The sequence below is a fragment of the Micromys minutus genome, assembly GCF_963924665.1.
Source record: "Micromys minutus genome assembly, chromosome: 4".
NCBI lineage: Eukaryota > Metazoa > Chordata > Mammalia > Rodentia > Muridae > Micromys > Micromys minutus.
The window spans coordinates 67,695,893-67,720,041 of NC_137973.1; the positions used below are offsets into that span (position 1 = coordinate 67,695,893).

The following is a 24,149-nucleotide window of genomic DNA, read 5'->3' on the forward strand; positions in this document are numbered from 1 at the left end:
ACACTTAGCTCAGTATTGGGTATCCTTATCAGAGCAAGTAGGCAAGATGAAAGGAAAAGGGGAGAAGTGGTGGTAGGAAGGCCAGGGCCCAGATCCAGCCCCCTTTTCCCACCATGGCTTTTCTCCTTTGAGTAACTTGGCTCTGGGGACTCTCCTGCATGCATGCACACCACATCACAAGGGAGCATGCAGCCTCCTCTCTGCTCAGGCCGGGTCCCCTCTCCCTCCTCTACCCCCTCCGCCAAAAGTTAAGTTTGGAGAGGAGGGACGAGGAGAACATGGATGTGAAGAGGAGGATCCACTTGGAGCTGTGAAACTGGATGCTTGCAGCTTTTTTGGGAACTTATCTTGGACAATTGCAAAGCAATCGATGAAAATTTTGAGGGGTTAACAGATGAATTTGCATACTTAGAGTTCCTCAGATTAATAAGTGTAGGCTTGTTTTCAGTTTCAGACCTCCCAAAGCCTACCAAAATTGAAAAGGCTAGAGCTCAGTGAAAATAGGTCTGGACAGACTAGCAGATGAACTTCCGAGCCTCACACATCTAAGCCTATGTGAAAATGACTTGAAAGAGATTAGCACCTTGGAGGCGTTGAAAAGGTTGGATTGTCTGAAAAGCCTGGATTTGTTTGGCTGTGAGGTCACTAACTGGAGTGATTACAGAGAGACTGTCTACAGACTCCTGCCCCAGCTGTCCTATCTGGATGGCTATGACCGAGAGGACCAGGAAGCACCTGATGCAGATGTGGGGGTGGATAGTATAGAGGAAGCCCCTGACTCAGAGGAACAGGATGAAGAGGGAGAGGATGAAGAGGAAGAAGATGAGGATAGTGGGAAAGAAGAGGATGGAGATGAAGATAAGGATGTAGAAGGAGAATATGATAAAGATGAAGCCAACGGGGAGGAATAGAATTTGGACTTGATGGAGAAGTTAATGAAGAAGTTAAGGAGGAAGAACGTGGGAAAGGTGAAAAGAAAGAGAAACGTGTAACAAAGGAAATGACTAAGACCCGAAACAACCTCTTGAGTATTGGTTGGACTGCTCATGGGTTTGGTAGTTGTTTTCAAAAGGTAGCTGTGATCCCAGCCCCAGTACCCCACCACCCAAAGAGCCAAAGAATAGTTCCCTTGACATTCTGCCTTCCTCTGTTTAGTCCCTTATCCACCAAGCCTGGGGACTTTGTCTCAACAAAGCTGGAAACATTAGATTTTCGTGTAAGATTCTTGCTGTATTGGGGAGGCTGTGATTGGTGAATTGACCATCCTGGCAGCCAGTTACACTGCAATTGTAACAACATCTTAGCTTTCTGTACAACAAGCAAAAAAATTTGTAAATAAAATCTTAACATTTTCGGTCTGCTTGCACATGCTTTTCTTTTCTTTTCTTTTCTTTTTTCTTTCTTTTAGGACATTTTGTGTGATAACTTCCAAGCAGTATTTTTCAAGACTAAGCAAAATAAACACATTATTCTTTGGTTAAAGCCTAAAACCGAAACAAAACAACAAACTAAAAGGAGATGACAGGAAGAAAGAAATTGAATATTTCTTGTTGCTGGTGGAGTAATCACACATAAGAGCATCCCACAAACTCTACCAAATACTAGTAATGAATAATTGATGCATGCAGTAAAACCACAGGACAAAATTTAAACCAACAAAATTAGTTACCATTTAAATGTACTAACAAGTTGCTAGTCAAACAGTGCAAAATCATCCCCTTGCTCGGTTTCAAACTGTATGCCCAAGCTATAGGAATTAGCATGATCTCATCACTTACAACAGATCCATAAACACATTTAACAAAACAGACAAAAGGTAAATCCACACATGTACAATCGTTAGCAAAGGTTTAAAGAGTATATAAAGGGAGACCATTTATTGTGGGCCAATGTAGACTTATTCTTGAAAAGGAAGGAAATTGGAGCGTCCCAGCAGCAATTTGTACATCAAATTCAACTGAGACACTGACAATTTGTGTGTACCCAAGTAAGGCATAAACTGCTTCCAGAAAGACGAAACCTTACATTTCACAGGTAAAAAAATAAATAAGCATTTAGGAGGATGACATTAGTGATACTAACATGCAAACAAACTAAAATGTTACAAAATCAATAGAGATTAAAAATATTATAGTGAGGTGATTTCAAAATGAGCAAGATGTGGACAGACAGATGTCTAGAAAAATGGTTTACAATAAAGTAGTAAAAAGTAGAGAGAAAACCTGACTAATAGCATAATTTTTAAAGGTTCTGGTTCAATATTTTAGAATGTTTTTATAAAAGAAACTGTGGGCTCGATTGGCCTTTACAAATACATTCTCTCACACATTTAAGAAAAGCACAGTTCTAAATTATTCTTGAAATTTGATGGAAAGGAAATCATCACATTTATTTAGGCAAACAAACACGTTACTCAAAGTCTAGAACACAAGCCTTAGGGTGATGGCTCAATCAGCAAAGTCCCTGACACATAAGCATGAGAACTAGAGTTCTCTATGAACATACAGGAAAATAAAATTTCGGGAGTACAGAGAAACTCTGATCAGAGTTGACATCTATCACTGACAAGATAGCCTTCTGGAGCTCTGAGTGTAATGGAGGACTCCCTTCATTGCTGAACTTTCTTCTTCTCTGACTTGTCCAGGGAGATTTAAGCCCCCATATTTACCTCTACTTGAGGAATGTCATATAGACTCTATTAGTTATAGGACCAATTTTTTTTCTCTTCATAAAACCTTTTCAGCCAGCACCTAGGATTCTTAACATAATTCCCCATGCTGAGGAAGCATTCCAGGTACCCTAAGCTCCCAGCTGATAACCCTTGTTCATCCTGGATATCTCAACCCTCAGTCCCCAAAACTCAATAGGTCTCCAATCACCAGAGTAAAGCTGATCTGCTTACTGATAGCTGCCCCTTTGTGGTCTTTCTCCAGAGGTACTCACAGGGCTTCTGAACTCCCTGATTGAAGTCTCTGCTTCCTCTGCCCTCGTGGACTGTATTGACCAATGATCCACATGAGTGGGGATACCCACACTGGACAACAGTATAAGAAAAGTTATAGAATAATGTTACAGTCATACGAGCACAACAAACTTAGAACCTTATACAAAATACAGGAAGTATTCTGATAAAATTATTTCTAGAATTGAAAGACTGTCAATATTAGAAAAACATCTAATTCAGAGTAGTTTTGTCACATGGTCTTATAAAAGGGAAAATTATATCTCTACATATGCAAAAAGTATTTAATTTATCAGCTGTAGTGGATCTATGATTAGAAGGGAACTTTCTTTTTACTATATTATTTATCTTGTGATATGATGTGTTGTGATGTGGTATGTGTGTGTGTATGCGGTATAAACCAAGTTCTATGTGTTTATGCCAACTTTGTGCCTACATAAGCATGCCTGCAGTTTTCCTGAACTCTTTACTGGGCATTTCCTTCTCTGTCAGCCCATGTCTGGACTCCACTCTGGTCTACACCAACTCATCATTTCTCAGAGAGTCACGTTGATACTGTGGCCAAACTCTGTCCCATTTTAGTTCCCTCGCTGATGTTATCACTGTGATCTCTTCTCTGCGGACTCCATAACAGCACAGCCTAAGCTCCTGGAAACCTCTACAGACCTGATGACCCAGGGCGAGCACTCGGCCATACAGATGCCTTCTTATGTTTTGCAGTAGCAGAAATCTTGTCAGACGTTAAGCATCTGGTGATAACTTCATTGTTGCATCTGTATTATTCTGCTTGATGAAGCAGCTATCTTTACACATCATAACTAGGCAGTACTATGAAGCAAATAAAGTATTCATTGAATGGCACTAGTCCTTTCTGTTAGTTTAAAGGCAAAATAGGAAGAAGGTGGTTACCGTGACCACCTTGGAAAAAACTATTCTCTGACAACTCAGGAAATTTTGTTTTGTTTGTAACCTGTGAATTATAGAATATATTCATGGCATATTTTTTGCATGACCCAATAATATTTGGCACGACCCAATAGAAACTGTCTTTCCATGTTGACATTCCTCAGGGACAGTGACACTGGGCTCCAGTTATCTGAATACATCTTCACCATCCCAGGTACCTTTTGTGTCTACTATATAATTGAAATGAAAACAGCAGCCAAGCAGACATTTTCTGTGGCAGATGGGTTAATAGTAACTTTTCCATCTACGGATCGGTATCATTGGTACTTCCCTCTCATTCTCTGGGTGGAAGCCCTAGAACCTAACTCCTTATCAAATCTAAGCGTGCTTCAATAGGCCTCACTGATAAGGAAAGACTTCGACTTTGCTGGATATTAAATCTGTCATATCACAACTGACAGTCTCACACATGCTAGAAGACACTGCCTAGTGGAGCTGCCCTCGCTGAGCTCCTGCCACACCTCTCCTGAGCCATCGTTGAAAGCAGAAGATAAGTGCCTATGGCACTAATGGCTCTGTAATAGCCATTTCAAGGAAAGGTCAGGACACATTATTACTTGGAGTGTTTTCAGCTAAGGCATCCCTAGAGACTCGGGGGGAGAGTAAAGTTCCATTGCTATCACATCCTTGACTTTTACAAGTGTCTTTGCGACTCATTTGCCCACGTACCATGTGTTGTGTAGTTAGAACACTGTGGTAATTGATAGTCCTATTTTTATCACATTAAACTCGCATTTTCAGGACATGAAAAATCTATGCCGGCATATTGACAGAACACAACATTACGTCTAGAGGAAAACATTCTGATTGACTTCTAATTCAAATCTCTTAGAACTATTCCAAATTGTTTCATGTAGGAACATTTTGATATGTAACCACACATAAAACTTATCTCTGTAAATCCTTTGAGTAAAGGCATTTTTAGAAAAGGAAAATAGGATTTTATTACAGATGTTAGATCATGGAAGGAAGGTAGAAGGACCTCTGATTGTTATGTGCTCACTGTGTACATAGTATGCAAATAGTACCTTGAAAGAAAAAAAAATAGACATTGGAGAAAGATCTGATAAACTTTGTATTTTATTTTATATTTTTCAATTAAATGTTCTCTGTATTTACATTTTATATGTTAACCCCTATTTTCCAATCCCATTCCCTCTCCCCCTCCCATTGCCTCCATGAAGGTGCTCCCTCTCCCATTCTTCCTCTCCCAACTTAGTGCCTTGGCATTTCCCTACACAGGGAGAACAAGCCTTTCCTGTGTGACAAAGTCATCTCCTCTCATTGATGCCAGACAATGCTGTCCTCTGCTGCATATACACCTGGAGCCATGGGTCTCTCCATGCGAACTCATTGGTTGGTGTTTTAGTATCTGGGAGCTATGTTGGGTTTGGTTAGTTATTAATTTTGTTCTTGCCATGGGGTTGCAGACCCTTTCAGTACCTTCAGATTTTTCTCTAGATCCTTCATTGGGGTATCCCCAGTCTGTTGGTTAGCTGCAAGCATCTTCCTCTGTATCAGTATGACTCTGGCAGAGTCTCTGAGAAGGCATCTATATCAGGTTCCTGCCAGTTGGCACTACCTGGCATCAGCAATAGTGCTTGGATTTAGTAGCTACATATGGGATGAATCTTCAGGTGAGGCGGTAGAGGCAGTAACTGGATGATCTTTTCTCTGATTCCGGCTCCTCTAATTGTACGGTCTTTGTGTAGTTTATAAATGAGCATAACTGAGGCTTTGAAGAATGAGTTGTGTAGTGTTCCCTTTGTTTCTATTTTGTGGAATAGTTTGGAGAGTATTGGTATTAGGTCTTCCATAAAGGTCTGATAGAATTCCGCACTAAACCCATGTGGTCCTGGGGCCTGTTTTTTTTTTTTTTTTTTTTTTTTTTTTTTTTTTTTTTTTTTTTTTGCTGTGAGGCATTTGATGACTGCTTCTATTTCTTTGGGGTTATGGGGCTGTTTATCTAATCCTGATTTAACTTTGGTACCTGATATCTAATGATCTCTTAAATTTTTCCAGTTTCTGTTGTTATGTGTCCCCTTTCATTTCTGATTTTGTTAATTTGGATACCCTCTCTATGACCTCTCATTAGTCTGGCTAAGGATTTATCAATCTTGTTGATTTCTCAAAGAACCAGATCCTGTTTTGTTTTGTTTTTTAATTCTTTGTGTAGTTCTTTTTGTTTCCATTTGGCTGATTCCAGCTCTAATTTGATTATTCTATGCTTCACGTGTGGATCTGCTTCTTTCTGTTCTAGTCCTGATGGCTATGTAGATGGTTCTAGGCACAGATGAAAACTGGACCAGTCTGAACTTTGTATTTTCACTGTGAAGATTAACTAAAAATCCAGTCAACATCCCCAGTAAATAATGATAGGGATGGCCACGTTCACCCCAGGTGAAGACTGGCTTACTGACCTTGTAGCAATATTCTGTGGAATCAATGATGAAAACCACTATTGTATTTCTACTCCCGAGACATTACATGATGAGATGAAGATGAAAGTACACAGTGGGATCTATACCCATACATTCAGATATCAAAACACAAAGTTGAGTGTGACATTATTAGTATTTTGTGTCAAGAAACAAGATTTTTTAAGAAAATACAAGATGAGTTTTGTGATATTTATAGTGCTCCAAAACCAGACAGTTTCTGAACAATCAACATAGAAACAACTACACAGACCCTAAATGAGGTCTAGCAGGGTACCTTCATTGTAACGTTTTAGATGTAGCTTGAAGTAGAATGGTTTACTTTTGGATTATAGAAGAATGACACTAATCCAGGCCAGGGGGACATGGTAGCACATAATCAGAGGGTACTGTTGATTGTTGATATTGTATAGCCATCAAAGAAGGCAAGAATGAGCAGAAAGTGGGGTTATGTTATAAAGCTTCAAGGCCTGACTCCAGTAACCCACTCCCTCCAGTGAGAATCAATTTCTTAAAGGTTCTACGGCCTTCTCAAACACCACAAGTTTGGAACCAAGTGTTCACATATGTTAACCCTCTGAAGACTTCACATTCAAACCACATCAGAGGAGTAATGCTCTCTCTGTTTTTGCAGTAGGAGGAAGAAACCTAAGAGGCTGTTACAGAAAAGTGAAGGTCAGAGCTGTCCAGTTTATTATAAGCTGTGACGAATGCAGATATTTTTCCTCGTTAAGTTATGAAGTTTCTTAAGAAGATGACTGTGATTAAATGTGAAAACTATTAAGAATTTTCAAAGCAGCCTTCAACTGTGAGTTACCTGAGTAAAAAGTTAATAACCATTCCTGCCAACTAATCACTTATAAAATGAAAATTTAGTTTTGGTAGTTGGAGAAAGACCAAAATTAGAAGAAAGGATTCAAATGATATAAAAAATTTATACCAGTTATCAGTAAAAGGTGAGACTACAGGATCACCTGTTTTTCAGCCTGATCTGCTGTCAGTACTTAAGAACTGGCTCCAAGGTGCCATGAAATCAAAGAAATAGACCTGAAAAAGCTCAGGTTTGGTTGAGCTGTCCTCTTTGGGACTTACTGACAGAGATCTAATTGGGAAGTGACAAAACCAGGTGTATCCTGGTAATTTGGATCAGCTACAGATTTGTCATAAATATTCAGGACAACTATGACTCTACACAAATCCTACTATACCTGGCTAACACAGAAGGTTTTAGGTACTTTCCAGGTGGTGACAGAACTAAGCTCTGGCTCATAAAAGCTCCATGTTTTATCCTAATAAGCTTGTTGATTTATCCTCCCTGAAAATCAAAGCCGAGAAAACTGACCAGGGATATTCAGGAACCATCATGTTGATTACAATTCAAGATGGCTACAGTCATGTCAAACTGAATTCCTAAATCTGATTAGAATTTTTTCATTTCATGAGTTCACAATAATATGAGATAAACTTCCTACCATGTTTTTCTGTGTTGAAGACTGGAAGGTGAGTTAGGGTTTATACCTTAAGAGACTGAATGTTGCCAAGCATCTACAAGACCCTGGGTTGGATCTCCAGTACAGTGTAGAGTTTGGAAAAACACACCTGTAATTTCAGCTCTTAGGAGGCAGGGGCAGAGTGATCAGGAGTTTAAAATCATTCTCATCAATACAGTAAGCTTGAGGTCAGCTAGAAAATGCATATGACCATGTCTATAAGGGAAAGTAAGAATAAAGGGAAAGAAATAGGGAAGGAAAAATGGAGAAAAGCAACAAAAGAGGAAGAAAGAAAAAAGGGAAGGAAGCAATGAGGCAAAGAAGGAAGAGAAGAAAAAGGAAGGAAAAGGAGATAAAAAACATTGTAACTAAGCATTTTTAGTGTTTCTCTTCAGATATCTTAATACAAGCCTACAAAATTATCCCACTCTTAGTAGAGGGCAATTAAAGGAATGACTGAAACAGCAAAAAAGATTTTAAAAAAGAGTCCAAATTGTTTTCATTACTGTCTCTGAAAAATCTCTTCTTTCTTGACTAAGTATCTCTTATTTAGAAAGAAAATGTCGGAGGCTGAGCAACTGCAATTGGGAACAGAAAATCAGAACTTCTGTTTCCACCCGGAGTCGACTTCCGGACACAGAGCGGAGCCTGGCCTACCTGCCAGGCAGAGCAGCGGCTCATAGAGGCTGAGCAACTGTGCCTGATCCAGCAAACACAAACAGAACGTTGGAACTTCTGCTCACACCCGACGACTCTGAGGCATAAAACAGGGCTTGACCCATCTGACACCTCAACCAGTGGGGAACCAGGGACACAGACCAGATACAAGGGAAAGGTAAGAACATATCACTGACAACAAAATGGCAAGAGGAAAGAGAAAGAGTATATCCCAAGGGAACAAAGACAATCTAGCAACACCAGAGGCCAGCTCTCCCATAACAGCAAACATCGGAACTCCAAACACTCCAGAAAAAGAAGACACAGACCTGAAATCATGCCTCAAGACGCTGATAGAGTTACTTAAACAAGAAAGGGAGGAAAAGAAAAAAGATTCAGAAGCTTTTAAAGAAGAAACAAGAAAAACACTCAAAGAACTCAAAGAACTAGAGGAAAACAGAACCAAAGAAATAAAGGAATGGAAGAGGGAAATTAAAACAGAGATTGACACAATAAAGAAAACACTAAAAGAGATAACCCTAGAGTCAGAACACCAAAAAAAGAAATCAGGAGTCACAGAAGCAAGCATTTCCAATAGATTACAAGAGATCGAAGAGAGAATCTCGGGGGCAGAAGACAACATTGCAAACATAGACAAAACAGCCAGAAAAGATGCAAAAAACAAAAAGCTCCTAACCCAAAATGTCCAGAAAATCCAAGACACAATGAGAAGACCGAACCTAAGGATAATAGGAATAGAAGAGGGAGAAGAGTATCAACTAAGGAGCACAGTAAATATCTTCAACAAAATCATAGAAGAAAACTTCCCTACCCTCAAGAATGAGATGACCACTAGCATAAAAGAAGCCTTCAGAACTCCAAATAGGTTGGACCAGAAAAGAAATACCTCCCGATACATAATAGTAAAAACATCAAGTGCCCAAAGTAAAGAAAGAATACTAAAAGCAGTAAGGGAAAAAGGTCAGGTAACATATAAAGGCAGACCAATCAGACTCACACCCGATTTCTCAACAGAGACTATGAAAGCTAGAAGAGTCTGGACAGACATCATGCACACCTTAAGAGAGAACAAGTGCCAGCCCAAGCTGCTATACCCAGCAAAACTATCAATCACCATCGATGGAGAGACGAAGATATTTCAAGACAAATCAAAATTCACACAATATCTGACCACAAACGCAGCACTACAATGAATTATAGGTGGAAAACCCAATACAATGAGGGAAAATACAGCCTAGTAAGAACAAGAAAACTCTTAAACAAGAAAACTAAAAGAAAAAAAAAAAAAAAACACAGACACAACTCAACCCAAAAAAGCAATAATAGCAGGAAACAGAAACAACTATTTGTTGATATCTATTAACATAAATGGTCTCAACTCCCCAATAAAGAGACATAGACTATCAGACTGGATACATAAAAAAATCCAGCCTTTTGCTGCATACAAGAAACTCATCTCAGAGACAAAGACGGACACTATCTCAGAGTAAAAGGGTGGGGAAAAAAAATTCCAAGCAAACAGCTCCAAGAAGCAAGCTGGAGTGGCTATTCTAATATCGAATAAAGTAAATTTCCAACCAAAAGTTATCAAAAAAGATAAGGAAAAACACTTTTTACTCATTACCAGGGAAATCCGTCAGGAGGAACTCTCAATCCTTAACATATATGCACCAAATAAAAAATCACCCACATTCATAAAAAACACCTTACTAAAGCTCAAAAAATACATTTCACCCCACACAATAATAGTGAGAGACTTTAATACCCCACTCTCACCAATGGACAGATCAGGAAAACAGAAACTGAACAAGGACACTGCAAAACTAGCAGAGACTTTGAACCAACTAGAATTAATAGATATATACAAAACACACTATCCCAAAGAAAAAGAATACACCTTCTTCTCACCACCCCATGGCACCTTCTCAAAAATTGACCACATAATTGGACACAGAACGAGCCTCCATCGATATAAGAAGATTGAAATACTCCCATGCATCCTCTCAGATTACCATGGGCTATGGCTGATCTTTAACAACAACAAAGACAAGAAAAAGCCCACATACACATGGAAACTAAACAATGCTCTGTTAAAGGATAGCAGGGTCAAAGAAGAAATAAAGAAAGAAATTAAGGATTTTCTAGAATTCAACAAAAACGAAAACACAACATACCCAAACCTATGGGATGCAATGAAAGCAGTATTGAGAGGAAAACTCATAGCCCTAAGTGCTTCCACAAAGAAACTGGAGAGAGCTCACATCAGCAACCTGACAGCACAGCTAAAAGCCCTAGAACAAAAGGAAGCAGATATACCCAAAAAGAGTAGACAGCAAGAAATAATCAAAATTAGGGCAGAAATAGACCAAACAGAAACAAAAAGAACCATTGAAAAAATCAACAAAGCCAAGAGTTGGTTCTTTGAGAAAATCAACAAGATTGATAAACCCCTAGCCAGACTAACTAGAGGGCAAAGAGAGAGTATACAAATTAACAAAATCAGAAAGGAAAGTGGGGACATAACAACTGAAACTGAGGAAATTCAAGAAATCATCAGATCCTACAACAAAAACTTATTCTCCACAAAATTGGAAAATCTGGAGGAAATGGATGAATTCCTAGACAGATACAAGGTCCCAAAGTTAAACCAGGACCAAGTAAACCATCTAAATAACCCTATAACACCTAAAGAAATAGAAGAAGTCATCAAAAGCCTTCGAACCAAAAAAAGCCCAGGTCCAGACATGTTCAGTGCAGAATTTTATCAGACTTTTATTGAGGATATAACACCAATACTCGCCAAACTATTCCAAAAGATAGAATCAGATGGAATATTACCCAACTCATTTTTTGAGGCTACAATAACCCTCGTACCTAAACCACACAAAGACCCTACAAGGAAAGAGAACTTCAGACCAATCTCACTTATGAACATTGATGCAAAAATACTCAACAAAATCCTTGCAAACCGAATCCAAGAACACATCAAAACGATCATTCATCATGACCAAGTAGGCTTCATCCCTGGGATGCAGGGATGATTTAACATAAGGAAATCCATCAACGTAATCCACCATATAAACAAACTCAAAGACCAAAATCACATGGTCATCTCACTAGACACTGAGAAAGCATTCGACAAAATCCAACACCCCTTCATGTTAAAAGTCCTGGAAAGAACAGGAATCCAAGGCCCATATTTAAACATAATAAAAGCAATATACAGATAACCAACAGCCAACATCAAACTTAATGGCGAGAAACTTGAAGCAATCCCACTAAAATCAGGGACTCGACAAGGCTGCCCACTCTCCCCCTACCTATTCAACATAGTACTAGAAGTCCTGGCTGGAACAATTAGACAGCAAAAGGAGATCAAGGGGATACAAATCGGAAAGGAAGAGATAAAAACATCACTCTTTGCCGATGACATGATAGTGTATGTAAGTGACCACAAGAAAACAAAACGGCAACCAACAGAATGGGAAAAGATCTTTACCAACACCACATCAGATAGAGGCCTAATATCCAAGGTGTACAAGGAACTCAAAAAGCTAGACACCAGAGAATCAAATAACCCTATTAAAAAATGGGGTACAGAGGTAAACAAAACGTTTTCAGTTGAGGAACACCAAATGGCCGAGAAACATCTGAGGAAGTGCTCGACATCCTTAGCCATCAGGGAAATGCAAATCAAAACAACCCTGAGATTCTACCTCACACCAGTCAGATTGGCCAAGATCCAAAACTCAGATGACAGCAGATGCTGGCGAGGCTGCGGAGAAAGAGGAACACTTCTCCACTGTTGGTGGGGTTGCAAGCTAATACAACCACTCTGGAAGTCTGTCTGGCGATACCTTAGAAAATTGGATATAGTACTACCTGAAGACCCAGCTATTCCACTTCTGGGCATATACCCCAGAGACACTTTAATACACAACAAAGATATATGCACCACAATGTTCATAACGGCTCTATTTATAATAGCCAGAAGCTGGAAGGATCCCAGATGTCCTTCAGAAGACGAATGGATACAAAAATTGTGGTACATATACACAATGGAATACTACTCAGCCACCAGAAACAATGACTTAACCAAATTCTTAAGAAAATGGCTGCATCTAGAGAAGATCATCCTGAGTGAGATAACCCAGTCACAAAAGAACAGACATAATATGCAGTCACTGATAGTGGGATGCTAACCCCAGAGGCTTGCACTCTCCCGGAAACAACTCACAGACTGTATGAAGTCCAAGAAATAAAGAAAACAAAAAAAAAAATATACATATATTTACAAAGAAGAAGACTTTGACTGTTTCCATGTTGCGTTTTTTTTTTTTTTTTTTTTTGCATGTACTTTACGCTTATTGTAACTATTGGGTTTTCAATGCATACTGTCGGGCCCTTGAAAAAAATCAAGTACTGACTAAAAAAAATATATTCACATGGTTTTATGTGAAAAATTATTTTAATGTCTGAAAAAACAGTACTGACAAAAAAGTATAATTTTAAGGAAAAAATATTTAAAATCTGTACATTTATCTTTGTTTTGTAAAATAAATCGTTTAAAAAAAAACCCATACTATGACGTTTCTACCAGCTACGAAGTACTAATCTTTTTATTTCCAATTTTTATTCATTTTTAACTTGATTTGTTAATTTACACTATCTTAATAATTTTTATTGTCTTTTTACTCATGCTTCAGCATTGACTTCTCAACTTTATTATTTTAACTGCAAATTAAAATATTCTTAAACTCCTGAACACCAATGACACATAAAAATGTTAGCATTAGAGATCATAAATGTGACAAATAATAACACCATGTTAGTAAACTAAAGAACTTTTCAAAAAACAAAATATTCCTGAAGTAATCTTTTGTTATGTGATCTCTTTATTTAACAAAGTTCTGTGAAAAAAACATAAATGTATTTGCCACTTGAAAAATAATTTTTGAATAGCATTTGTGAGCAAAGATTAGAAATTTAAAAAATAAACCCAGAAATATTATTATAAATTCTAAAATAAAAGGTAAATTTCTGTATCTTGGGAGGGTTTGAAAATGCTTTTATCCCAAGGACATTTCCTCTGTGTTATTCAGACTTGCTTTTGTTGATAGTCAGGACTGAACTCCCTGAATAACTTCATTTAATCCCCAAAGCATGGCATGGAGGTAGGATTATCCAGTCAGAATAGAACTAGACTCCCTGGTTTCAACATCTGTGTTCTAGTCACTCTGTGTTTAGGTGACAATTTATCCTCACATTTTTAAGAGCCAATGACCATAATTCAGCTGTCCAAACTGTCAAATGATTAGATGTAATTCCAGGCTACATCCTGTTTTACATGTACTTTATGCTCATTGTAACTAGTAAGATTTTAATGCACACTATTAAATCTTGTAAAATATCAAGTAAAAAAATGATATGATTCTTCATAATCGCACACACATTCAGGTATGGGGGAAAGAGTAATCCACCTGAGAGTCTTTGCTGAAGTTAACCTGCCGAACACCTAAGCTCACTAATAATAAGTAAAAGATTTCGAATTGAGTCTAAAATGTGGGCCTGACACTGATCCAACTCTAAATAGCTTTTGTTTCTTCATTTTTCATGCAGTTGTTCTAAAAGAAAAAAAATTAGTAAATGCCATTGAATAGGAATTTTTCTGTTTTAGAAATTTATTATTAAATCATTCTTTTTCGTGGTGGATATTTTAAAACAACAGCATCTAAAGTATCATACTCTACAGCACAGTTGAGACCTTACACTCCATTTTCCTCAGTAGTAGAAAGACTGTAAATCTGATTCATATGGAAGCCAAATTGCTCCAGTGTTGGGAATGAAAAAAAAAAAGGTAAAATACCTTAGACTGAAATAAAAAGAATAAAAAGAAAAAAAAAAGAAAATGTCTTTCTCTCCATCCCCACCCACCTCATTCTCTTAGACAGCACCAGGAAGTCCTGCTCATATTGCTTTCCTTATACTCCATAATGTTAGAGAGCAGTTTCTCTGTCTCACTTGGATCAAAAGAAAGAAGTTATCATCTACTTCCTGTGGTGCTTTTGGAGATTAGTTATTGCATATGAGTGAAGTATATTGAAAATGAAATGTATGAAATAAATGGTACACATTAGGGAAGACTGCACATTTAAGAGAATTATTTTAACAGAAAGATGTACCATTTCATTCTTGATTGCCTCCTTTTGTATGCTTTTATAACTGATTTAAGGTAATAACACATGATTATTCAAAGTGGGAATGCATTATTAGGTACCTATAATTCTATTTGTTATCAATTGTTGGAAAAGCTTATTTCTGTCAAGTAAGACCAGTAACATAGCCAAAGGATTTACACCTCCATAGAGCTTGAGCAGTTTTAAAACACCATTATTGATTAAAATTTATATGATTTAGATAGCAATGACAGAAATAATAGAGATTTAAATAATAGGCAATCTTAATATTTTTACTCAGTTTCACATCTTTTTTCTCTTGCATCTGGATATGAAAAGATTTTTTTTAAAGAATGGAGATGGTGAATCTCAGATGGTATAGAATTACAAAGCTCATGATTAAAGAAATGAGTTTTCTTTAGGAAAACATTTTAGTGACTCTTTGGTTATAAGAGAAACCTCCAGTGAGTTATTCTAAAGGAGAACACATATAAAAGAAAAAGAAAATTGGTGCCAAGATTGGAAAGTAGATGGAGAGTTTATAAGAACAGAAGATCAATAATGAGACACAAGCAAGAGGAATCAACAGACACAGAAAGTTGGCCCAACAACATTGTCAGAAGTGTGGTAGAGAGCCAGGAATCCTGTTACATGTTTTCACTGTTTTGGTGTTTTTGTTACTCTGTGATATCACATAGTCCTCCCATAGCTTTTAGCCCACCACCTCCCCATAATAATGACCACAAAACTCCATGGTGTATAAGTTATTTCCTGCATGCTTTGGGAAAATGACACAGAAGGCCTTGCAAACTATATTGTTGGTGGCGTTAGGTGACTCAACAACAGTGTGCACAATTGTATGGTGACCTGTTGGCCATGTTGAATTTCAGAATCCTTTTAAAAACTCTACTAAGTACATAATATAATAGTTAAACGTGGTCACAGGCAAACTGGTCAACCAATAAAGATATCTTACTTAAGAAAAAAGTGAGCAGTCTTAAATTTTGACCTGGAAAGAACATGTGTTACTATAGAACTCCCTAAATTTTATTGATTCTTATGAGAAGGCTGTTGATTTCTCAAAGATTCACAGTTAAAAACTCTAATGATGGTTATTAGCATGCTTTAGAAAACTTGAGTTAACCAAATGTGTATGATTGATAACTGTATAACCTATGTTGATGAAAAGATTGAATGTTTTAAATATTTGTATGATTAAGTCATTTAAGTTGGCGGTAAACAATCAATGTATTATACACTTCAGATGATTTAATATATGCCTTTATTTGTCAAGATTATATTGAAGGCACAATTTAAAACCGATGTACATGCTCAATCAAACCTACAGAGTCCTCATACATTATAAATGGAGACGACACTCGAGGGCCAATTTATGTAAGAGTTTAAAGTTTATGCCTACTTTCTTAGTACTGACATAGTACTTTAAAAAATATTTTACTGATTATTTTATTTATTTATTCCAAATGTTATTGTTCTTTCTGGTTTCCCCTCTGGAAATCCCCTATCCCATGCCCCTCCCCCATGCTTCTATGAAGGTGCTTTCCTACCTATTCCCACTACACCACTGCCTTAGCATTCCCCTACACTGGGGCATCAAGCCTTCACAGGACCAAGGCCCTCCCCTCCTACTGATGCCAGATAAGGCCATCCTCTGCTATATATACAGTTATAGCCATAGATTCCTTCATGTGTATTCTTCGGTTGGTGGTTTAGTCTTTTGGAGCTCTAGGTTAGAGTATGGTTGATTGATATTGTTCTTCCTATGAGGTTGCAAATCCCTTCACCTTCTTCAGTCTTTCCCCTAACTACTCTATTGGGGACCCTGTGCTCAGTCCAATAGTTGGCTGCAAGCATCTGCATCTATATCAGTAAGGTTCTGGCAGAGCCTCTCAAGAAACAGCTTTATCAGGCTCCTATCAGCAAGCACTTCTTGGCATCAGCAATAGTGCAATAGTAACTGGGTTTATTGTCTGTATAAGGGATGAATCTTCAAGTGGGGCAGTCTCTGGATTGCCTTCCCTTCAGTTTTTACTACCCTCTTTGTCACTATTTCCTTTAGACAGGAGCAACTCTGTGTTAAAATTTTGTGAATGGTGGCTGGCCCATCCCTCAACCAGGAGACATGTCTAATCTCTGGGTATGGTTTCTACAGGTTCTCATTCTCCTTTGTTAGGTATTTCAGCTAATATGACCCCCATTGGGTCCTGGGAGCCTCTTGTTTTCCTGGCATCTGGGACTTTCTGTTGGCTACCCCCACCTCTTTATCTCCCATTGTTACTCACCTCTGTTCAATTTGCTGACCCTCTGTACATCTTCCCTGTTTCTTTCCACACCTAATCCTATCCCCACTTTTTTCCTCTCCTCATCCCCTCTTCCTCCCATGCCTCTCCTACCCTCTGCCTCTTGTGATTATTTTGTTCGCCCTTTCTAAGTAGGATTGAAATATGCACACTTTGGTCTTGCTTTTTCTTGAGCTTCATATGGTCTGTGAGTTGTATCATGGGTATTCTGAGCTTTTGTGCTATTAAAAAGAGTACATAGCTAAACCAAAACTTTTCAAGTGAGGAATCTCAAATGGCAAGAAACACACAAATAAACACTCCACATCCTTAGTCATCAGGGAAATGCAAATCAAAACCACCATGAGATTCCATCTCAGACGAGTCAGAAGGGCTAAAACTCAAAAACTTGGTGACAACAGATGCTGGTGAGGATGTGGAGAAAGAGGAATATATATATTCCTCTATTCCTGGTGGGACTTCAATCTGGTACAACAAAGTGAGAAATCAGTCTGGATATTCCACAGAAAATTGGACATAGTACTACCTGAGGACCCAGCTATACCACTCCCGGGCATATACCCAAAAGATGGTCAAACATATAACACACATGCTCCACTATGCTCATAGCAGCCTGATTCATAATAGCCAGAAGCTGGAAAGAACCCAGATGTTCTTTAACAGAGGAATAGATACAGAAAATGTGGTATGTTTACACAATGAAGTTCTACTCAGCTATTAAAAACAATGATATCATGAAATTTTTAAGCTATTGGATGGAACTAAAAAATATTATCCTGAGAGTGGTAACCCAGTCACAAAAGAACACACATGGTATGCACTCACTGATAAGTGGATACCATGATATAGTACTTTTAAAAGGTCCATTTCTCTCTGAAAAATAAAAATTATTGTATGTAAAATTTCAGTGTGGGTTTCCAAAGGCAAAGTAGTTTAATATCCTCCAAGAACTCTTCACTTAGGAAGCTCCTCCATTAAGGTTATAAATTGCATTAACATGAGAATAGTACAATATAGAATGTGTAATGTTTATCAGCTACTAATAAAAGGTACCTACTATTAAAAAATAAGATTCATATGATCATGTAGGTCAGCTGCTAGGATTAAAAATGAGCTAGTGGAAGGGTCAGAATAATGTGCTTCATTATTTAGCTAAATGAACCACTCTGGGGATTACCTCATCCTGCCTCCCAGATACAGAAGACCATAAAATCTGGGAATGAATAAGAAGATCAATTGTACGGTGATAACAAATAAGGTGTGTTGTCATCTCAACCCCACCACAGACCATGTGTAAATCTAGTGAAATGATATATGAAATGACTGTATGTGAGTTGTGACTTATGCTAGGACTCATAAAGCCATTTGTTCTTACCATAACATATGGGCCAGAAATGCTGTAGCTATCAGTGAACAATAAGATAATCCTAATGTTTCCAATAGGAAAACATGCAATTCAAAACATAACCTTCAAATTTTATGGATTAACAGGAAGGTAAAGAATATGTATGTTCTATTAACATAGAAATATCTGATGCAACTTGACAAATTTGGGTAACAGAGAGGAGGGCAATTATTGTATGTGGTGGAAAGTCCTAGAATGTTATGAAAGACTGGCAGATTCCCACCACAGAGCCAGGCTTTCATCATGTTGAAATGCTTGACCAGTCGGGCAGCTCAATGAACAAACGATTGTTAAATTTTGTTAAAAAGTGGAATTGTTGACTCTTGGTTGTTCATATTCTAACAGGCAAAGTACACAGTGGTGACATTTTCTGTCATTTTTCCTAGTTAGAGTCTACGTAGAAATTATGGAATGCTCTTGTATTCAGTAGGTTTGGTGGGATTCTCTTCAAGATCCTGTTTACATTATTTTATAGCTTACTGCTATTGGCTGTGGAATGTTAGTTACTTGTGGTGGGTCTTCTTTATTCCACATCACATCCATTGATGTTGGTTTTTCTATTCTTTCCCATTCATAGAGACCTTAATCTCTCAAGGGGACAACCGGTAATACTCAGATATTCCACATTACCTGAGGAAGACACCAAGGTTCTAGAATTTTTACCTAACTTTATTAGCATCATCATTTATGATTTGTAATGTGGGTTAATGGATGGTGTTATGAATATTATTGGATGGAGATTATTGTTGACATTTATCAACATGAATACTTTCTGATGGGCAATAGTTCATCTTAGTGAAGTTAGCTGGAAGGGAACTGACATCTAGTTGTGGCTGGTTGGGTTTTGGCAGTAGCTTTAATGTTATTGAGGATGCTTCCAAAAATAAAAAGTGGAATTAGTATAGAGAGAATGAGGGAAAAGAAACAACATAATTTCAAAATTCCTCTTTGGAGATAAGTTGTCAGTCATGAGTAAGAAATGAGAATTGTTTCAGAAGCAATGTCCAGTCCAATCACTTTTTAATAGAAGCAGCAGCATGTAGTTGAGTAAATGGTTTGCACATGGTGCCAAGCAGTAAAAGGAGTTGACAGAGTCTTAAAGGTTAAAAAATGTAAGGAAGTAAACTGAGTTTGCAAGTTATGTTATTAGGGTGAGAACTAATGCTTACTAAAACCTAAGAGGATTCCAATACAAATATTGCACAAAATAGCATAGTCTGGGAAGAATTTTAGTAGTGATAAAGCAAAACATCCAGGTATGGTGCTGCCAGTCTGACATCACAGTAGTTCAGTGACTGAGCCCAGGTCAGAAGATCACAATATTCACGGCTTCCTTAAGCTAGAGTGAGTCCAGAATCAGCCTGAGCATTAGTAAGAATCTTTTATATAATAAAAATTTAAAGGAGAAGTTGAGATATAGAACACCCATGTGATGCCCTAGATTCAGTCTCTAATACCACAAAAATGGAGAAAATTTTATGAATTCATTTGTTTTCGTTCAGAAGGATTGTTTTCAAAGATAAGGATTAAGGTTGAGAACTCAGGCCAAATAGTAGCATATGAAAAAGATTTAAGTACAAATAGAGAGTTAGCAATGAATGTGAATAAAAAGCCATTGGTTTGGTTGTGCTTACAAATTCATTAAGTAAGCCTAGAGCCCTGTAAAGAAAATTGTGCTATGCTCATAGGACTTCTGGTGATAGGTCATTAGAGGTTATAGTGTTAAATAGGCCCACATGTTTTTGAAAACTCTTGCTTATTATTAGATTTATAGTTAATGGATTCAGGGCATATAGCTTTAAAATGTGTGTGTGGAGGGCTTCTCTCCGCCTGCAGGTCCCGACACCTCTCCCCAGTCACCGTCGCCACCGCCTCACAGCCGGCTTGCCGAGGACCCACGCAGAGCCACCAGCCAGCCAAGATGCCCAAGCCAATCAACGTCCGGGTGACCACCATGGGTGCGGAGATGGAGTTCGCCATCCAGCCGAACACCACGGGGAAGCAGCTGTTTGATCAGGTGGTAAAGACTCTTGGCCTCCGGGAAGTGTGGTACTTCGGCCTCCAGTATGTAGATAATAAAGGATTTCCTACCTGGTTGAAACTTGATAAAAAAGTCTCTGCACAGGAGGTTCGAAAGGAGAACCCTGTCCGGTTCAAATTCCGGGCCAAGTTCTACCCTGAGGACGTGGCTGAGGAGCTCATCCAGGACATCACACAAAAACTCTTCTTCCTGCAAGTCAAGGAAGGGATCCTCAGCGACGAGATCTACTGCCCCCCAGAGACTGCCGTGCTCCTGCGGTCCTATGTGGCTCAGGCCAAGTTTGGAGATTATAACAAGGAAATGCACAAGTCTCGGTACCTCAGCTCTGAGCGACTGATCCCTCAGAGAGTCATGGACCAGCACAAGCTCAGCAGGGACCAGTGGGAGGACCGGATCCAGGTGTGGCACGCAGAACACGGAGGGATACTCAAGGACAAGGCTATGCTAGAATACCTGAAGATTGCCCGGGACCTGGAAATGTATGGGATCAACTATTTTGAGATCAAAAACAAGAAAGAAAAAGACCTTTGGCTTGGAGTCAATGCTCTTGGACTTAACATTTATGAGAAAGATGACAAGTTGACCCCGAAGATCGGCTTCGCTTGGAGTGAAATCAGGAACATCTCTTTTAACGACAAGAAGTTTGTCATCAAGCCCATCGACAAGAAGGCACCTGACTTTGTGTTCTATGCTCCCCGCCTGAGAATTAACAAGCGGATTCTGCAGCTCTGCGTGGGGAACCATGAGCTTTACATGCGTCGCAGGAAGCCCGACACTATCGAGGTGCAGCAGATGAAGGCACAGGCTCGGGAGAAGCACCAGAAGCAGCTGGAAAGGCAACCGTTGGAAACCGAAAGGAAGAGGAGAGAAACTGGAGAGAGAGAGAGAGAAGGAACAGATGCTCCGGGAGAAGGAGGAGCTGATGCTTCGGCTTCAGGATGATGAGCAGAAGACCAAGAGGGCGGAGAAAGAGCTCTCCGAGCAGATCGAGAAGGCCCTGCAGCTGGAGGAAGAGAGGAGGCGAGCCCAGGAGGAGGCTGAACGTCTGGAGGCCGACCGCATGGCAGCCCGCAAGGAAGAACTGGAAAGACAGGCACAGGATCAGATAGAGAGCCGGGAGCAGCGGGCTACAGAGCTGGCAGAGTACACTGCCAAGATTGCGCTGCTGGAACAGGCGCGGAGGTGCCAGAAGGACGAGGTGGAGGAGTGGTGGCAGCACCGGGCTAAGGAAGCCCAGGACGACCTGGTGAAGACCAAGGAGGAGCTGCACCCGGTGATGACAGCTCCCCCACCCCCACCACCCCCAGTGTACGAGCCTGTGAATTACCATGTGCAGGAGGGACTGCAGGATGAGGGGGCAGAGCCCGTGGGCTACAGTGCCGAGCTCTCCAGTGAGGGCATCCTGGACGACCTTAAGGAGGGAAAGCGGATCACAGAGGCCGAGAAGAATGAGCGAGGCAGCTGCTGACTCTGATCAACGAGTTTTCCCAGGCCAGGGACGAGAATAAGAGGACCCACAATGACATCATCCACAATGAGAACATGCGGCAAGGCCGGGACAAGTATAAGACGCTGCGGCAGATCAGACAGGGCAACACCAAGCAGCACATTGACGAGTTCGAGGCCATGTAGAGGCCAGGCCGGGACCAAGGGTGGAGGGCACCTCACAGCAGGCAGGTGTCACACTTGGCTCTTTAGTACTCCTAAGTCTAGAAACCCCCTTGCTGTGTTCCAGTCCTTTAAAGAGCAGTTACCGGGCCGACGTTCTGCCCCAGGACCCAGTGGAACCCTCTCTGGTTGCTTCCAATTGTATCACACAGTGCCAAACAGGCCAGATTTTATGACAGTTACCCAATCACTTCCTGTTTGGAGCAGGAATTCGGGTGGCTGGCCCGAATGACACAAGATTCAGTGTCACTAGGGACAGCACTGTGGCTCACACACGGGAGCCATACTTACTCCGTAGTTCTTGCAATGAGCTCAAATCGATTTTGTTCTTGATTTCTATGAGAATCCATCTCTGTGTGTTGAGGGGTGAAAATGATTTTGAAATTTGAGTCTTCAAGGACGACCCCACATGTCTCCTTCCTCCAGACCGCCGGTAGAGTCTCCGGCGGTGCTTCAGAGTGTATGGTACAGGACCCGATACAAAATTCTCATGCTTACCTGTTAGCATTGTTGGACTTCTATACCTAATGATCTGCTAGAGAGAATAGTATTTATATATAAGCGATAATAAGGGTTTGTAACTTTAGTTTTAAAAAGGGAAAGTTTTGTTCTGTATATTTTGTTAACCTTTTACGGAATAAAATATTGAGAACTATGAAAAATAAATAAATAAAATGTGTGTGTGAGTAGGAGTGTAGCATCAGTGATAAAATGGTAACTGTTAGGAGATCATTGTTAGCTTAAACTATTAAGTGTAACCTGCTAGGGCACATGTTGCTATAAATGAAGAAGCAATAGCATACATGGGTACTGACGTTGAGTTATTTGTTTTGAATGGGTTAAAGTAGATTTGCAGAAAGTTCTGAAAGCAACTGCTGTGCTGCATGTTATAAAGCAGAACTTGGTGTTCTACTCTCTGTTGCTGAGGGTCATCATGGACAAAGGTCAAATTGACACGTGTTTCCAAAAAATAAAAAAAGAAGAAAAAATAAGAGGAGGATAGGAAGGGATGAAAGGAAGGAAGGAAGAAGAGGAAGAAGAAGATCAAACAGTAGGTGTTTACCAGAGTTGTGGTTGAGTATGAAAATCACCAAAATACATATTGAATACAAGAAAAATTATAAAATACTTTGTTTCATTTGAAACTAGGCTTTGTATAGGCTGGTAAATCTTGTTCTAATTTCATTCTTCTGCATGTGAACAAGTTTTCCAAACACCATTTGTTGAAGATGGTTTCCTTTCTCCAGTTTTAGTTTTTGACATCTTTGTCAAATATTAGACATCTGAAATTATATATACTCATTTTTTTGTCTCTAGTCTTGTTCCGTTGGTCTACAATCTGATTATGTGCCAGTTTTATGTTGCTTTCATTGCTATGGCTCTGTACTGTATCTTAGTCTGGAATAGAAATTCCTCCAGCTTTTTTTTTTTTGTTGTTGTTCAGAATTCTTTCATCTATATGGAGTCTTTTGTGGTTCTATATAAATTTTATTATAGTTTTTTTTTTCTGTCTCTCTGGATAATCAATGGGTTTGATTGGAATTGCATTGATTCTGTAAATAGCATCTGATAAAATGATTGTATTCATAATATTCTACCAATTCGTGAGCATGGGTTGCCTTTCCATTTTGTCTTAGTGCTAGACTTTGTGTCTGTTTCTTCAAAGCTGCAAATCTTAGACTGCTCCACTTCCTCAGTCTGCTAGACATCAGCCTTACAGAACAAAAGGAACAGAAATGGAGAGCAGAGTTTGAAGAGACATGAATATGATGGAATGACTTTCAGAGGCTTCTGCAATGAGACAAGTCTACTTTATTATTTTTAGGGATAGGGTAGTGCCTTAGTCAGGGTTTCTATTCCTGCACAAAATATCATGACCAAGAAACAAGTTAGGGAGGAAAGGGTTTATTCAGCTTATACTGTTCACATTGCTGTTTATCACCAAAGGAAGTCAGAACTGGAACTCAAGCAGGTCAGGAAGCAGGAGCTGATGCAGAGGCCATG

The 24,149-nt window shown here is 39.2% G+C and overlaps 1 protein-coding gene and 1 pseudogene across 2 annotated transcripts; both read left to right on the plus strand.

The window, feature by feature from the left end:
• The first annotated feature begins 278 nt into the window (after nt 1-278).
• Nucleotides 279-1,255, plus strand: LOC308420134 (acidic leucine-rich nuclear phosphoprotein 32 family member B-like; annotated as a pseudogene). The gene has a single exon. The product of its transcript is annotated as an acidic leucine-rich nuclear phosphoprotein 32 family member B-like (transcript).
• Nucleotides 1,256-20,357: 19,102 nt separating this feature from the next.
• On the plus strand, nt 20,358-22,109 carry LOC308419392 (ezrin-like; the record flags this gene model as incomplete). The annotated part of the gene is given in 3 exon segments (XM_080915114.1): nt 20,358-21,347; nt 21,349-21,931; nt 21,934-22,109. Coding segments are annotated over 3 exon segments (1,749 nt in total).
• Between the last annotated feature and the right edge of the window lie 2,040 nt (nt 22,110-24,149).